Source organism: Periophthalmus magnuspinnatus, chromosome 19 (genome assembly GCF_009829125.3).
Source record: "Periophthalmus magnuspinnatus isolate fPerMag1 chromosome 19, fPerMag1.2.pri, whole genome shotgun sequence".
NCBI lineage: Eukaryota > Metazoa > Chordata > Actinopteri > Gobiiformes > Gobiidae > Periophthalmus > Periophthalmus magnuspinnatus.
In genome coordinates, this window is record NC_047144.1 from 23,971,581 (window position 1) to 23,989,932 (window position 18,352).

General features: G+C 40.6%; 1 protein-coding gene across 1 annotated transcript in view; it reads left to right on the top strand.

The window, feature by feature from the left end:
* The window catches only part of kif19 (kinesin family member 19), a 39,228-nt gene that overhangs the window by 15,218 nt on the left and 5,658 nt on the right, over positions 1-18,352 (top strand). The window contains exons 3-12 of the mRNA XM_033984307.2: positions 8,873-8,983; positions 9,623-9,710; positions 10,199-10,335; positions 11,429-11,554; positions 12,595-12,789; positions 14,075-14,221; positions 15,361-15,483; positions 15,765-15,918; positions 16,196-16,370; positions 17,250-17,484. Coding sequence (XP_033840198.1) covers positions 8,873-8,983; positions 9,623-9,710; positions 10,199-10,335; positions 11,429-11,554; positions 12,595-12,789; positions 14,075-14,221; positions 15,361-15,483; positions 15,765-15,918; positions 16,196-16,370; positions 17,250-17,484 — 1,491 coding nt within the window. The remainder of the gene's footprint in view (positions 1-8,872; positions 8,984-9,622; positions 9,711-10,198; positions 10,336-11,428; positions 11,555-12,594; positions 12,790-14,074; positions 14,222-15,360; positions 15,484-15,764; positions 15,919-16,195; positions 16,371-17,249; positions 17,485-18,352) is intronic.

Sequence of the window (18,352 nt, forward strand, 5' to 3'; positions counted from 1 at the left end):
GCAGATACTGTCTAATTTTATGCCTCTGGCCCTATTTGTGAGTGTTGTGATTATCAGTTTATGTTTGATATACGTTTCCGAAAATGTTTGTAGAGAGAACAGACTCACCTGTTTAGTGGTGATTTGAAGTATAAAAAACAGTTGCACAGTTGGATTTCTTGTGTAATACGTTATCTGTGTTTCTGTCCCTACACTGGTATCAGTTAACGTCGGGTCTTGGCAGATACTTATAGTCAAAGTATCGGTATCAGAACTGAAAAAGCTGGATCAGTGCATCTCTATATCAGATAAGAATCAGACTGGTGCATGTGAACAGAGCCACTGACCCCCTCTGTGTTCTGAAGGAAACCACTTTGTACACAGAGCGCTGTCCAATATGTCCCGGTGTCTGGAGGGCACTAGCAAACCTGTGAGGTCAAAGGTCAACTCTGTCCACTAACTGTGAGGTCAAAGTTTATTCTCAGAAGTACAAGTACCTGGATATTCATATGATCTGATCCCGCAGAAGCTTTTTTGTGTTTGTTGTTTAGTGTTTGTGAAGGATGTGACTGGTATCAGGTCTAAACCAGGTCTAAACCAGGTCTAAACCAGGTCTAAACCAGGTCTAAACCAGGTCTAAACCAGGTCTGAATTAGGTCTAAACCAGGTCTAAACCAGGTCTAAACCAGGTCTAAACCAGGTCTAAACCAGGTCTAAACCAGGTCTAAATCTCTGTGATTTTCTGCAGAGGAAAATCATCTTTTGATTCAGTTTGAGCCGTTGTCATGGAAACTGCAGCTTTTATTTCAAATGAATGTTTTGAGTGGAGCGTCTTCAGAGAGTGAGGCTCGTTATGATGGAACAGGAAGAAACACTTCGCCATGATTATTTTAGAAATCCCATTCTGTTCATGGAGTGACCCGGGGACAGTGACACTGTTTAAATACAACCACAGGAGAGCTTCAAATGTAATGACAAAACAAACTCACAAACAACAAGTTCACATTTTAAACACATCCAGAAGAATTGATATTTCAGAAGATGTACAGATCTAAAGTACAGGGTTAGATGTTTTTATGCACATTAAGACCCCATGGAGACACAGGACACATTTAAATTGTGATTTTAGTTAGTTTTCATTTACTCTTACAACCGAATAATCACAAGTCTCTTATAAATGAAGGTGACGTGTCTTGCCCAGGGACACAGGAGCAGTGAGCATCAGCAGGTATTGAACCATCAGCCGTGGGGTTAGTGCACTGTTGTGTTCATGTCTCATACTGAATGTAACAGAGATTTCAATAGACCAGTGTGAAACAGTTTACCCTTATCTTCCTTCCGTTCTTTCTCTCTATCTCTCGCTCAACTCTCTTCTTTTAGTCAACATCTCTCTCTTTCTCTCCCTCTCCTTCTCCTCTCTTCTGCCTCGCTTTGTCTCTCCCCTCCACTATGACGTCACTAGAGGATTCAGTCAGCTTTTTCTCTTTCTCTCAGTCCCTCTCATCCCCCTCTCTTCTTCTTCTCTCTCTCTACCCCTCTCTCCCGCTCTCTCTCTCGCTATCCTCCCTCTGACCACTCCATCACAGACTGAGTCACCTGAACCATGTGATCCACAAAACTCTGGTCTGTACCTGATTCTCGAACTTATGTAAGACTGTGGGCTCCATCTGTCTCTCAGGACTAAACCAGGGCTAAACCAGGGCCAAACCAGGACTAAACCAGGACTAAACCAGGACTAAACCAGGGCTAAACCAGGGCTAAACCAGGACTAAACCAGGGACTAAACCAGGGACTAAACCAGGGACTAAACCAGGGACTAAACCAGGGACTAAACCAGGAACTAAACCAGGGACTAAACCAGGACTAAACCAGGACCAAACCAGGGCCAAACCAGGGCCAAACTAGGACCAAACTAGGACCAAACTAGGACCAAACTAGGACCAAACCAGGACTAGACCAGGGACTAGACCAGGGACTAGACCAGGGACTAGACCAGGACCAAATCAGGACCAAACCAGGACCAAACCAGGGACCAAACCAGGGACTAAACCAGGGACTAAACCAGGATTAAACCAGGACTAAACCAGGACTAAACCAGGGACTAGACCAGGACTAAACCAGGGACTAGACCAGGACTGAACCATCGCTAAACCAGGACTAGACCATGGCTAAACCATGGCTAAACCATGGCTAAACCAGGGACTAAACCAGGGACTAAACCAGGGACTAAACCAGGGACTAAACCAGGGACTAAACCAGGGACTAAACCAGGTCTAAACCAGGTCTAAACCAGGTCTAAACCAGGACTAAATCAAGTCAAGACCAAACCAAAGATTAACCAGGACTATGTGAGAACTAAACCAGGGACTAAACCAGGACTAAATCAAGTCAAGACCAAACCAAAGATTAACCAGTCCTGGTTTAGTTCTGGTTTAGTTCTCACCGCGTGAGAACTAAACCAGGACTAGACCAGGACAAAACCAGGACTTAACCAGGACTAAATCAGGTCTAAATATGGCCTAAATGAGACGCTCAACATGTCTTTAGAAAATAGAGGTGCAGTTGCAAAGAAATTATTTTATGCAGCCGCCATTTTGAATTCTGACTCTGGGTTAAGCATCTCTAAAACTTTTACTTGAACTGGACTAACCCTAACCCTAAGACCTAGACTAAACCAGGACTAAGACCAGGACTTGACCAGGACTTCTTAACTTCTTAAACATTTCAGACTTGCATGAGAACTTGAAGTGTCCTTTGTGTTTCTATTGTGACATATAGAGCCTCACCTGACCCTCAGATGTCTGTATGGAGCTCTCTCGTCTTTCTTCTTTCCCTTCCCCTCTGTCTCTCCTGTTTGTCATCTCTCTCTTTCTCTCTGTCCCTCTCTCCCTCCATCTCTCTGACTTCACAAACCCATGATGAGCTTTGGTCTTTTTAATGGAGAGGTGTATAGCCGATAAAAACCATAGTAAGAAATTAGGGATGCACCGATATGATACTGGTATCAAATATTGCCCGTCAAGATATCGGTTCAGTCAATATCCCATTTTGGTATATCATTTGATTTGAAGATGATTTACTGGTCAATGTTCGTCCAAAATACCTCGTAATATTAAACTTGGATTTTTTCAAGTCTGTTCTGTTGTTACTTTAAATGATAAATGAGTCTCTGCACTGGTATCTTTTGATATGAGGTATTAACAGATACTTGAAGCAATTATGAATAGTCTATATGGTTCATCTTCAAGTTATTTTTTTTTTTAACTTTTATTAGAAAATTTTAATGGACAATTGTAATTAATGTTGTTTGTCTTTAAACTCAACAGCGCTGCATAAATAATTCATATAGTACATTGATACTCCTTTATTACCCTGTGTATGAGACTAATAGCCTATTCATCTGCTGTCACCCTGACTCTAAACATCAATATATCACCCTCTGCTCTCTCTCCCCTCCACTCTATTCTTATCTGTCTCTCTCTCCCTCTTTCTCTCCATCTTTCTCTCTCTCTCTGTTAATTTCACAACTCTCTATCTCACCTGTTATTCCTCCTGTTTGTCAAGTTCTCCCTACCTTCTTTCTATCTCCTGTGCCCCATCTCTTTCCACCTCTTCCCTCTTTACCCTCTCTCTCTCTCTCTCTCTCTGACTTTCTAACTCCTCTCTCCCTTTCCTTCCTGTCTCTCTTTATCAACTTCTCATTTGATTCTTTTTTATTCTTTTTGTGTTTTCCCTCCCTTCCCATTCCCTCTCCTGCCCGTCTTCATCTTTTCTCCCTCTCCTCTTTCTCCATCCTTCTTGCTTTAAACCCCATTATGAACCCCATTATGAACCCCATTATGAACCCCATTATAAACCCCATTATAAACCCCATTATAAACCCCATATAAACCCCATTATAAACCCCATATAAACCCGATTTTAAACTCCATATAAACCCCATTATAAACCCCATTATAAACCCCATTATAAACCCCATTATAAACCCCATTATAAACCCCATTTTAAACCCCATTTTAAACCCCAGTATAAACCCCATTATAAACTCCATATAAACCCCAATATAAACCCCATTATAAACCCCATTGTAAACCCCATTGTAAACCCCATTGTAAACCCCATTGTAAACCCCATTGTAAACCCCATTATACTCTGGATAATCACCCTCTTCCCTCTTGTGCTCGGAGCATGTCGTTCCGTTTCGTTCCGTGTCGTTTTGGCTCAGTTCTAATGAAACGTGCTTGTGTTATTATGAATAAATGATGTTTGTGATAAAGCGGCTTGTAGAACACGGGTCAGGACTCAGTCAAACTCACACCTCGATATTACTCTTGATTTATTCATGACAGGATCAAACTGGCTCTCACCTTTTTACACACTTTGAAAGAACTGAAGCTTTCTTGGTTAAAGCTGCATTACCCCACAGTAAATGTGTTTTTTTTGGGCTGTAGTCTTTTTAGTTGATGGTGTATTAGTCAACCAAAATATTTTTTGTTGACTAATTATGTGATTAGGATTATGGGCGTGACTGGACAGTTTAATCTGCCTTTTCATTTATGAAGATGCTGTTTCTCTGTGTTCAGTTCAGTGACTCATCGATGCTCAGGGCATGTCTTTAGTTGAGTACAGCCCTAGTTTTTCCCCATAAAGCACATCGTAAATGCTGCACTTTGTGAGAAACACTGTGCCGTCTGCATCTGACAGTAAAACATTTTATTAATCTCAAACTCGTGAGAAACATCTGTATGACTCAGTATTTTTCAGTGATGAGATCGGCTGAAGGTGAATGAAATTTATTACCTTATTATCCGACCGGAACTAAACCTGAACTAAACCAGTGCTGAAGTCTAGAACAGAGGGACACAGACTAAGTGTGCAGGATTACTGAAACATGTGTGAATGAAACTAAACAAAACTCTAGGGAGGCTTCTGCAGAGGAGGCTACATTGTTCAGTTTGCATGGAGCCTTTAAGGTTGACTCGTGGTTTAGTTTGGTTAAACTGTCTTTTAATGGTAAAGTCAATTGATTTTAACTTGCCACAAGTTGCAGTAATTTAGATTCTTTGCCCTTCTACTGTTTCGAAAAAAAATACCATCTTCATCACCTCCTCCTCTTTTCCTTTCCTCCTCATCCTCTTTTACCCCTCCTCTGTTCTCTCTCGTCTTAAGGAGATGAGGGAGCCGATTCGCAGCTGGTGTTTTGGACAGATTCAGTGACACGCTAACACAATGCTAAGCTAACACATCAGGTTAACATGTCGTAGCACAGATGGTGGAGGTGTTGTACACGACAGCCCGTTAGCTTCATGCTACAGTGCGCCTCACGTCGGCTCAGACCAATCAGCAAATGACAGAAGCAGGTGGAACAGGTCTGATCCCATTCACATTTAATGAGATGCTTTAATAAATAACTTTATAGGCGTCAAGAGAAACACTACCACTGTGTATTACCACGCATGTACTCACAGCAACAAAACCCAGACTAGAGTTATCACGATACTCAAATTTAAAACTCCATTTCAATACTAAGTAATACATAGGAATAGGAAATCAATACTCAATACCAATCAATACCATGATTTTCAAAATAAATTAGGGACGAGATTAAAATTTAGACTAACGATTATTTTGACCAGAATAATCGGTAACAATATTATCACGATAATTATACGGTCGATACAAACACGTATCATTGTTCACACAAATCCAAACTAACACAAACTACATTCAATAGTTTATTTCACATCGTATGTTTATTTCACATCGTACTCATGACGGATATTTTCAGCTCAAGTTTGTCAAACAATGCAGGATGGCTGTCTTGTGAATGTGCGTGTAAGTTGCTCGTGTTTGTAGGAGAGGATATAAATGTGTGGCGTCATCAGGATACACTTCCACTGCCCAGGAGCCATGACAGTGACTGAGAGTCGTGAAGAACCATCCCCAATTCAGAACAGGCACAGAAGCAACAAGTTTCATTGCTATGATAGAGGGCCCCCTTGTGGACAAACACCAGGACTAACATCTAAACATTGCATTCAAACCGTAACCATGAGGCAGACTAGTGCCGTAAAGGCGATTATAATCATGTGCGATTATTTTAAAAATGTCACAAACGATTAATTGCGGACCTTTTTAATCGTTATTAGCGACATTATCATATATCGTCCCATACCTACATTAAACTGGAATACTTTTATATTCCCATGTGGCCTTTTATCTGTGTAATCCCTCAGTGGTCCAGGTAGGTTCTATAATGTGTACCGGTCTATTTGGTCTTATACTTTGACACAGCTCAAGATCATTCACCTCCTTGTATTTTCTCCTTGTCATGTATTTGTTGCTTAACCTGGCGAACCCCTCTCTCTCCTCTCATAGTCCTCTCTTTCTCTCCGTCTCTCCTCCCTCCCTTATTCCTCTCTCTTCCTCATCTCTCTCCTCCCACTCTCTCTCCTTCATGTATTGTGAGACTGAGACCTGTGGCTCTTGAATTTGAATGTGGAACTTCAAAGTGCAGCGTCCTCAGTGTTTTTGTCATCACAGATAAACAGTAAAAATACAGACTGCGCCAGGCTGGACTTGCTCTTGGAGATCAACCGTCCATCAAAAATGTTATGGTCCTGATTCAGCGTTAGGTCAGAATGTCAGGGTTTTGTTGATCACTTAACACAGTAGAATAAAATCTGTTTATATACATATCTTGAGCAGTATTTTTCACAAGTATAAGATACACAGACTAGTATAAGACACCCACGGACCACTGTGAACCTACTGGACACTGAGGATCACACAGATATAAGACACATGGGAATAGAAAAAAAGTACTACCATTTAATGGATGGTAGTACTTAACACAGCTGCAGTACATCCAGAACGCTGCCGCTCGGGTCCTGACTAGAACCAGGAAGTATGAGCACATAAGTCCTGTGCTCAGGTCTCTGCACTGGCTTCCTGTAGCTCAAAGAATAGACTTTAAAGCAGCTCTGCTTGTGTATAAGTCTCTCCATGGCCTAGGTCCAAAGTATATCTCCGACATGTTAGTGCCATATGAACCATCTCGCAATTTGAGGACTTCAGGGATCGGCCTCCTGCTGGTGCCCAGAGTCAGGACTAAACATGGGGAATCAGCGTTTAAGTTTTATGCAGCTAAAACTTGGAACAGTCTTCCTGAAGATGTGAGACAGGCCTCTACTTTGACAATGTTTAAATCCAGACTCAAAACAGTTCTGTTTAGCTGTGCATACGACTGACAGGTTTTTATTCTGCACTCTTCTCTTTTAATGTTAATTTTATGATGATTATTTGTGATTATTTATGTTTTGATTTGTGTGATTTTAATATCGTTCTTATTCTGTAAAGCACTTTGAATTACCTTGTGTACGAATTGTGCTATACAAATAAACTTGCCTTGCCTTGCCTTGCCTAATGTGGAAAATCACAGTCTATTGTCTAAAGACGTGCCTTAGTATCGAAATTAAGTTTGAAATTTTAGTATCGTGACAACACTATACTAAAATTTAGTGCCGAATGTCTCACAAAGTTTATAACCAGAGCTGGGTGATATGGCAATAAAATCATTCAATACTTCTATTAAACGATCATATACACTCATGTTGTCTTATTAAAAACTAATAGAAACAGTGTTTTTATTTACATTTAATGAACATAAACAACGCAGGCTTTTAGTCAGTGCTAATTTCTTCATCTTGATTAAAGTTTGATGCCTTACCCAGCCCTACCTCCACACCCGTGAGATCAGCTTCCAGGCTCTTGACTCTCGAGCCTAATTTACCTGTTTAACAATTTAATCTGCTCTTTGTGATTCTGACCCTCTCTTGTGACTCTTCAGATGGTGTTTCTGACTAAGGCTGCAGCCATTAATCCACTTAAAATTTCAAACTCAATTTCGATAGTAAACATTAGACTCTTGGGTTTTGGGTTGATGAAAGTTTATCCTTTAAAAAATGTATCAGTTTCAGATCCAGAGTATTATTTTATTACAGAAACAAACATTGTATCCCATTGAAATGCAGACGAAAAATCTGTCAACCTTTCTCTCAGTGCTGGATTATGGAGATGTGGTGTCCGTACATTTTGCTTTGAAACCGTTGGATCCGCTCTTTCACTTGGCCCTTCGTTTCATTACAGGTGATGGATTTGAAACCCATCACTGTTTTCTCCATGGGAAAATGGGTTAGAAGACGACAGCGCTGTATGAAATGTATCTATAAGGGACTTCTTCATAGACTGTCAGATTATCTCTCCTGCTTGTTAATCATTGATACGGAAACACTTAATACCAGATCACATGACTGCATAAGGCGAAGGATGAGCCGCATCAAGACTGGGGAAAAAACGTCTTTTGGTTGTTTTGCGTCACATAAATGTAAAATTTCAAGATCAAGCAAAACTGGATACTTTGGTTCCACAATCACTATTTAATCTGTTAACAAACTTTTATACACACACCTGCACCTGGGTTTAATGTTTTATATGGACTTATCTACCGTGCTTATTTGTTTTTGTTTGTTTTTTGTGCGTATTGTATTTTAAACAGGGCACCCATGACAAAGAGAGTCTCATTGGGTTGCCCTGAATAAATAAAGATGAAGAAGAAGGAATACTCCATACTCAATACCAATTCTGAATAGAACATGATTTTCAACATTAAATAGTAGTACTTTTTCTATTCCTGTGTTATATCTGTGTAATACCCTCAGTGTCCAGTAGGTTCATAGTGGTCCATGTGTGTAAACTAGTCTGTGTCTTATACTTGTTCTGACACAGCTCAAGATCATTCTAAAAATATTCAGGAAAGGTTCATTTCTGTCCTGTGAATGTGACTTTTTCAAAATCGATACCTGCTCAAATGAGAATCTACATGTCTCCTCAGATGGTGGTGTTGATGGACCCTCTGGAGGACCCTGATGATGTTCTTCGTGCCAATCGCTCCAGAGAGAAAACATATATGTTCGACGTGGCCTTTGACTACTCCGCAAGCCAGGTCTGAACATCATACTAATGTACATTTACAATTAGAACGATACACAAGAGCCAGCCAGGCCTGAACTCTGAAATGCTGCTGTAATGCTCAGATACTACTGCAATACTACAGTAATACTACAATAATACTACTGTAATACTGCTGTAATACTTAATTATAACGATACATCAGATCCAGCCAGGTCTGAACATAATGCAAATGTACGTTTACTGTTAGTACGGGGTCTGAATCTTTTAATGTACATTTTAGGGATGGAACAAGATTTAATGAGACAAAACTCCCACAAGACTTTGTGCACACATGAGAAAAATGATCCTGTGAGATACAATGATGTCAAAATATTAAATAAAGACCAAAATTGTGAACTAAACCACAAAATGTTGTAATGTCAAAAACCTCGTCTGGGCTCGTTCTCGTGGACCCAAACTCGTCTTTTGTCTCATCTTGTGGAAATTGTGTCTCATCCCACTCCTAGTACGTTTAAAATAGACTCTTTTTAAAATACATCAGAACCAATACTACTACTTAACATGTGTGAATGAAACAAAACACAATCCAGGTCTGCTGAGGAAATAGCATAACAGATCAGAAAATAGCGTAATATGGGCCCTATAAATACAAAAATGTAATGTGTTCCAGGAGGAGGTGTACAGAGCCACCACCAAAGGCCTGATCGAGGGTCTCATCTCTGGGTACAATGCCACCGTGTTCGCCTACGGACCCACAGGTACTTTTTACAGTCATCTTCCAGCTACGTCCTGACCAGGATCCTAATCAGACCTGGTCCACTGCTCCTGACACATTTAACCCAGAGACACTGAAAAATGGGTCCAATGTAGGTTTAATCCAGAGAAACTGAAAAATGGGTAAAATGTAGGTTTACCCAGAGACAGTAAACGTTGGGTCAAATGCAGTTTTAACCCAGAGACACTGAAAAATGGAACAAATCTAGAGGAGACAAACTCCGTTTGTTAAGTTTGCTAAGTTTGTTAAGAAATAAATAAACACTTTGTTGTATTAGACTTTTTTGTACTTCACGTGTCTCTGTTTTTCTCGTGACGACTTGATGGTCTGAAATTATGAAACATTTTAAAATCTGCTGCTACTGGTTTAATACTCTCCCCCTTTATTTCACATTTATTTTGAATAATATTTCTTGTGATAAGTTCATACTTTTGATTCAGATTTGTACGTATTTGTGTTTACTGTCTGCAGGTTGTGGTAAGACGTACACGATGCTGGGCACTGATAAGGAGCCTGGAATCTACGTCCGAACATTAAATGATTTGTTTCGTGCCATCGAAGAGACGAGCGACGACATGCTCTACTCTGTGTCCATGTCCTATCTCGAAGTAATAATCTCAAATACTACTAATACTACAACAAAAGAAAATTTAAATTCTGTATGTTTTAGAGTGAAGACATTTCACTGCTGTCTGAAGTGCCTGTGTAGTGAAGAGTGCAGTAAGCATTATATTAGAGAAACTAAACAGCCACTCCGTAAACGAGAGTTCATCTCCATCTCAAAGCCACTACCCACTCCTTTGAAGACAGTGAGGTACAGATCTTAGCCAAAAAAATTGTTCTAGAGGGATATAAAGAGAATATTTTTTATTAGGAAAGACATCGATCTTTGAACAGAAATGGGGGATTTCGACATATTTTTTTCCTATTCCTATTATGCTAGCACTCGTTAGGGCCCTGAACAAATAAGCAAAATATGACAACAAACAGACTGTATACAAATAGGAGTGTTAGCTTCAGCTCCTCCCTTCAGACACATATAAGGCAGTGTCCAGCAGTAATCTGACCAAAACTGAAGAAGCGGCTTGGACGAGCAGGACGACTGAGGGTTTACATAGACATTCTGTAACACTACTGTAAAACTAAACACATGCTCTACTCTGTGTCCATGTCCTATTGTAAACTAATATTCATGCTAAACATTAAAAACATGCACAGTGGATATAGGCCTGGTTTAAATCTGGTTTAGTCCTGGTTCAGTCCAGGTTTAGTCTGGGTTTAGTCCTGGTTTAGTGTCTGTACTTTGGCTTTTGGTTTATTTGCAGTCTCCAGGGAGAGCCCATTGTCCCTGCTTTTTAAAACCTTTATTACCCTCTGCACATTCAGTGCTCTCTCTCTTCTCTTTCCTTCCTTTCTCCCTCTTCTCTCGCTCTCTCCCTCCTCTCTTCTCTCTCTCTTTTCTTCTCTCTCCCTCTCACCCCCTCCCCTTAGTCTGCCCTCTCTTTTCTTTCACTCTCTTTCTGTTCCGCTATCTTGTCTGAACACACAGCAATAACAAACAATGCTTCTATAGGTAACAGCTCAAAATAGACCCACAACACTGGTCAGACTAAAATGGTCAAAATACAGATAACAGAATAGTGTTTTCAATCGTTGCTTTGTCCCATTTTAAAGTATTTATCGATTATTCTTCCTGCTCAGATCTATAACGAGATGATCCGGGACCTGTTGAATCCTGCCTCTGGTTTCTTGGACCTGAGAGAAGATTCTAAAGGAGTGATCCAAGTGGCAGGAATCACCGAGGTGTCCACCATCAACGCTCAAGAGGTCAGAGCTGAGACACACCTGTGTTTTTGATCAAACTCAGATCATGGAGCTGTTGGTAAAGGGAAACAGACAGATGCTAATGCTAACAGTTATACTTTATGTTGTTGTGTGTATTTATGTGTTTAGACAGATGCTAATGCTAACAGTTATACTTTATGTTATTGTTGTGTGTATATGTGTGTTTAGACAGATGCTAATGCTAACTGTTATACTTTTTTATTGTTGTGAGTATTTATGTGTTTAGACAGATGCTAATGCTAACAGTTATACTTTATGTTATTGTGTGTATTTAGACAGATGCTAATGCTAACAGTTATACTTTATGTTATTGTGTGTATTTAGACAGATGCTAATGCTAACAGTTACACTTTGTTACTGTTGTGTGTATTTAGACAGATACTAATGCTAACAGTTATACTTTATGTTATTGTGTGTATTTAGACAGATGCTAATGCTAACAGTTATACTTTATGTTACTGTTGTGTGTATTTAGACAGATGCTAATGCTAACAGTTATACTTTGTTATTGTGTGTATTTAGACAGATGCTAATGCTAACAGTTATACTTTATGTTACTGTTGTGTGTATTTAGACAGATACTAATGCTAACAGTTATACTTTATGTTATTGTGTGTATTTAGACAGATGCTAATGCTAACAGTTATACTTTATGTTATTGTGTGTATTTAGACAGATGCTAATGCTAACAGTTATACTTTATGTTACTGTTGTGTGTATTTAGACAGATGCTAATGCTAACAGTTATACTTTGTTATTGTGTGTATTTAGACAGATGCTAATGCTAACAGTTATACTTTATGTTACTGTTGTGTGTATTTAGACAGATACTAATGCTAACAGTTATACTTTATGTTATTGTGTGTATTTAGACAGATGCTAATGCTAACAGTTATACTTTATGTTATTGTGTGTATTTAGACAGATGCTAATGCTAACAGTTATACTTTATGTTATTGTTGGGTGTATTTATGTGTTTAGACATATGCTAATGCTAACTGTGGTGCAATTCCTTTGCGCAGATCATGGAGCTGTTGGTAAAGGGGAACAGACAGCGCACTCAGGAGCCCACGGCAGCTAACCAGACGTCGTCTCGCTCTCACGCTCTGCTCCAGGTGAGCGTGAAACAGCAGAGCCGCAGCCCACACCTGCAACAGGAAGTGCGCTTCGCCAGGCTGTTTATGATTGACCTCGCAGGCTCAGAACGTGCTGCACAGGTACCAAAGAATATACTATCTCTGTATATCTTCCTCTATACTTCCCTTTCTCTTTTTATCTCTCTATCTCCTCTTTTTCTCTATATATCGTGTTCTTTCCTTTGGTCCCTCTCTTTTTCTCTTACCTCTCTCTCTACCTCTCTTTTCCGTCTCTATATTCTCGATTCATCCCTCCTTCAATTCCCTTTTCTCTCCCTCCCTCACTCCCCAATTCTCTGTCTCACTCCTATTACCCTTTCTTTCTCCCTCCCTCTCTTCCTCTTTCCATATTTCTGTTTATCTCCCTCACTTCTTTCTCTGTCTCATCTTCCTACCCCCTTTCTCTCTCCTCTCCCTCCATCACAATTCCCCTTCCTTCATTCACCTTTCTTTCTCATCTCTCCTCTTCCGCTGTCTCTCTCCTTACACCCCCCCACTCTTTTTTCATTTCCCTCTTTGTTTTTCCTCCAGTCTTCCTCTTTCTCTCTCTCCTTCCACCCCTCCTCTTTCTTCTGTTTAAATTCAGTTCTTTCATTGATCCAGTTCTGTCATAACCTCTGATCGATCTCACCTGTTGCTCTGTGCGGTCTCAAATAAAACTTTAAAGATTTAAAAACCGTAACCTAATCAACGCCTCAAAAATAAAAGAAAATAAAAGGTTTTATAGAGCAAATAATGCAGAGAAGGATTTTAAAAAGACAGTTTTATATTCCCTGTGCCCTGTGCCTGGGGATATAAAACCTGAGCTGATGGGGCCACCTCCTGGACACTGCTGGTAGTACACTTAGTACAGTGCAGTTTTGTGATTTGGGTTTAATTTCACAAAGACCACTTCATTTGAACATAGTACAAGTCAGAAACATTTTTGAATGTTTGAGAAAAGGGTAGTTCTGGGTTAGACCTGGTTTAGTCCTGATTTTGTCCTGTTTTAGTCCTTGATAATCCCATATTTTGGTCTAGTTTGGTCCTGGGTTTGTTGCTTTTTGCATAAATATTTGGGGGAGAAATTGAAATGTTCTGTTAAATGTTTAATACTGTGAGACATGGACAATATACTGCATTGAGAGATTTATTGAATTATTTATTAATGTTTTAAAAGTCAGATTTAGTCCAGGAGCATTAACATTTGAGAATCTGAACTTTGAACTAATCCAAGAATCCTATCCATTCCAGAACATGTTTGTAGAGGTCTAAACTCCAAGGTTAGCAGCTTTTACACAGAATAAGACCCCATGGAGACACAGGGAGGGCATCTGACTCACAGGGACAGAATATTGACATTAAGTTTGATGTCTGTCTGTTTCAGACTCAGAACAGGGGGCAGCGTCTAAAGGAGGGCGCTCACATAAACCGCTCTCTGCTTGCTCTGGGAAACTGCATCAACGCTCTGAGCGACAAGAACGGACACAAGTACGTCAACTACAGAGACAGCAAGCTAACAAGGCTACTCAAGGTATGTACTACTACTACACATGTGTACAAGTACGTCAACTACAGACAGCAAACTAACAAGGCTACTCAAGGTATGTACTACTACTACACATGTATACAACTACGTCAACTACAGAGACAGCAAGCTAACAAGGCTACTCAAGGTATGTACTACTACTACACATGTATACAAGTACGTCAACTACAGAGACGGCAAGCTAACAAGGCTACTCAAGGTATGTACTACTACTACACATGTATACAAGTACGTCAACTACAGAGACAGCAAGCTAACAAGGCTACTCAAGGTATGTACTACTACTACTACACATGTATACAAGTACGTCAACTACAGACAGCAAAATAACAAGGCCACTTAAAGTATGTACTACTACTACACATGTATACAAGTACGTCAACTACAGAGACAGCAAGCTAACAAGGCTACTCAAGGTATGTACTATTACTACACATGTATACAAGTACGTCAACTACAGAGACAGCAAGCTAACAAGGCTACTCAAGGTATGTACTACTACTACACATGTATACAAGTATGTCAACTACTGGTACGGCTAGGTAACAAGGCTAAAAGGTACCCCTACTACTACTACTACTACTACTACAATAACTACTATTACAAGTATGTCAACTACAGAGACAGTAAGCTAATGAGGCTACTAAAAGTATGTGCTACTGCTACTGTTACTACTACACATGTGTACAGTACATCAACTACAGGGACAGCATAAGACTGCTCAAGGTTATATAGTACTACTACTGCTACTACCCTATTTAACTTGTCCCTGTCTCCCCCAAACTTTTTGTCACATCACATGTACTACTTTTCAATAAACATCCCAAAACGTAACATAGCGACTTAACGGCTCTTTCTGGGATTGTGAAATAAAATATGTTTCACGAGTCCCATTTTGACTAAATTCTGCTTTTACATTATACACGCTATGGAGGAAAAAAATTAAAAAGGGCTAGTACTGCATTTATTACTTAATATTAATGAATTTGTCCCAGAACTAAAAGGGAAAGATGCACAAATTCAAATGTTCAGACTAATGCAATGACAATGGTCAAAATGTATAAGACCAGAGACGAAAGTAAAAATGTGACGGGATATTTGAATTATTTTTATTTTCTGAGCAGGACTCTTTAGGAGGAAACAGCAGAACAGTGATGATCGCTCACATCTCTCCAGCCTCCACTGCTTTTGAAGAGTCCAGGAACACACTGACCTACGCTGACCGGGCTAAAAGTATACGGACACGGGTGAGTTTACAAGAGTATATGGACATGGGTGAGTCTACAGCGAGAGGGGGAGAAAGAGACACAGAGGAAGGAGATGGAGAAGATTATACAGACATGGGTGAATTTAATACGAGAGAGGGGGAAGAGAGGAAAGCGGAGTCTGTGCTAAAAGTTTACAGGAGTCTGTGTTTAAGTGTAACTGTCAAGTGTAACTGCCAACTGTGAAACATTACAGGACTCCAACCTCCTCAGAGCCCTGTCCAGTTCTGCATGTAAACACTATCTCTGTATCCGTGCCTCAGGTGAAGAAGAACCTCCTGAACGTCACGTACCACATCGCTCAGTACACGAGTATCATCACAGAGCTGAGAGGAGAGATCCAGAGGCTACAGAGGAAGATCAGTGAGCAGGACCGCAGACAGAGCTCAGAGCGGGCCGATATCAGACACATACAAGGTAATAAAACATATACAGATAAAACACACATATAGGAGATATATATATGAGACATGTAGTAAGCTAAAGGAGAGCTCCTGAGACGCCAGAGGACATGTAGAAGGTGAGAGTCTACAGAATGTGTTGGGGCAGTTTGAGGAAAGGAACAGCTCTCAGAACAAAAGTGTCCCTCCTCGGTGCCCTCTTGTCCCATCAGTCCAAAGCAGAGGTGGAGCGTGTGTGTGTCTCTCTCTGTCTTTCTCTTTCTTGTACAACATATCTCTCTCTCCTTTTACAGCTGAGGTGCAGGCGCTCTCCTCTCACCAGTCCAGGGCGGAGGTGGAGCGTTTTCGGGAGCAGATCCTTCAGACATTCAGGGAGCAGATGGAGATCCGGAGGAGCCTGATGGAGCTGGAGAACTCCAACATGGATCTGCAGGTGGAGACGTCCAGACACCTGCTCACCATCGCAGAGTACGACACAGACCACACCTACGCAAAACCACTTTAAACTATATTGATACTTTGCGGTGGCATCAAACTGGCCTGGAACGTGTGTATGGTGAAATGTTCAGCAGTTACCATGGTGACATAATGCACACATTAGCAAACACTGTCAAAAAAAAGTTTAAAGTTCATTTGAAAACTCAAGAAAAAGTGCAAAATTGATTTAAACAAATTTTCAGGATCGTGGTCAAGGCAAGGCAAGTTTATTTGTATAGCACAATTCGTACATAAAGTAATTCAAAGTGCTTTACAGAATAAGAAAGACATTAAAATCACACAAATCAAATGTAAATAATCACAAATAATCATTATAAAATTAACATTAAAACAGAAGCGTTTATGGACCTGTTCTGTTTGTTGAGTTTCAACAAAAAGGTGATTGTGACTAACTGAAAAAACTGTTGGGTAATGCTAGCTAGCTTTTGACAGTAATTTTATGTATGTGGGAGACACAAATCATTTCACCTGTTGTAGTTCCATCTAAGTCAGATCTTTCCCTTTGCAGCTGATGTCATCCAAATTCCCTGGGGGTGTGATGCTAACGAGAGACACTGGTCTGTCTGAAGATCTGTTACTCAAGTTAGACTTTAATCTGAGTTTTGTTTTAACACAATCTGATCAAAGAGCTGATTTAGCTGAAACTACAAAATGTGAGCTGATTTGTGCTGTTAAAAGTCCCTCAAATAACATTACACAAGCTAGTTAGCATTAGCATTAGTTAGTATTAGCCAACACTTACAGTCACAAATAGACGAATGAGGGCTTACACTCGTTTTCAACAACTAGGGGGAAAAATATTATACTTTTTTATGTCGCTGTGTGTAATAAATGTGTTTTGTTTCGTAGCTGGGAGCAGGAGCGTAGCCGTCGCCGGAGGAAGTGGAAGTCTGAGCTGCAGAGAGAGAGTGAGACTAAAGAGGAGAGTGAGACCAGAGAGGAAAGTGAGGGCAAAGAGGAGAGCGAGAAGGACTCGGACAGCTCAGAGTCTGCTCCTGAAACATCTGAGACCCACGAGGTGTCCTCAGCCAGAGAGAACCTACTACTGCTGATGTCAGAACAGAAGAGGATCCACAAACAGAAGGTTCGTCCTGAGGGTAGTGCATAGACTGTAGGTATAAATGGACATAGCTAATCCGCTAGCAGCCATGTTACAAATAGAAAGTGAGCGTGGACGCAAAGTGGTTTCTTCACGCTCTTGTTGCCCCTAAATCATGAACAGTATGAACATTAATAACAGACAAATCCAGTGCCTGCTTTCCCCAAGGTCTTTCCTGTTAGTGCTACAGGTCTGATTGACAGCATTGCTCCTCATTGGCTCTTTGGTTTCGTCCTCAGATTTCCCTGGTCCCTGGTTGCAGATTAGCTGTTATAACTGCTAGCCTCGATATTCCCCCGATATTGAAAATTTAGCCTATATTTGCCACAGAAATATATTATTTCACAGATAAACACATTTAGTTTTGTTTTGATTTTTAAGTTTTAATATCAGTATCGGCAAAAATTGATTGGCTAAAAAGACAAATGTTGGATATTGCTGTCAGCTCAGAAAATCCATATCAGACCCTCCCTGCACTGAAGCATGGGTCAGACTGATGGGGATATAGTGTTTTTTCCTTACCCTTCTCTGCCCCTCTCCCCTCTCTCTCCTGTCTGGCCCTCTCTCCCCTTCCCTCGGGTCCCTCTCTCTGCTTCCTCTCTCATCCCTCTCTGGCTCTCTTTCACTCTCTCTCTTCCTTCTCTCTCCCCCTCTCTCTCACCTCTCTCATTCCCTCTCTCCTCTCTCTCATCTCTCTGTCACCTCTATTACTAACTTTCTCTCTCCCCCTCTCTGTCTTACCTCCCTTCTCTCTTCTCTCTCCCCATCTCTGTCTCACCTCTCTCTTCTCTCCCCTCTCTCTCACCCTCTCTCTTCTCTCTCCCCCTCTCTGTCTCACCTCTCTCCCCTCCCT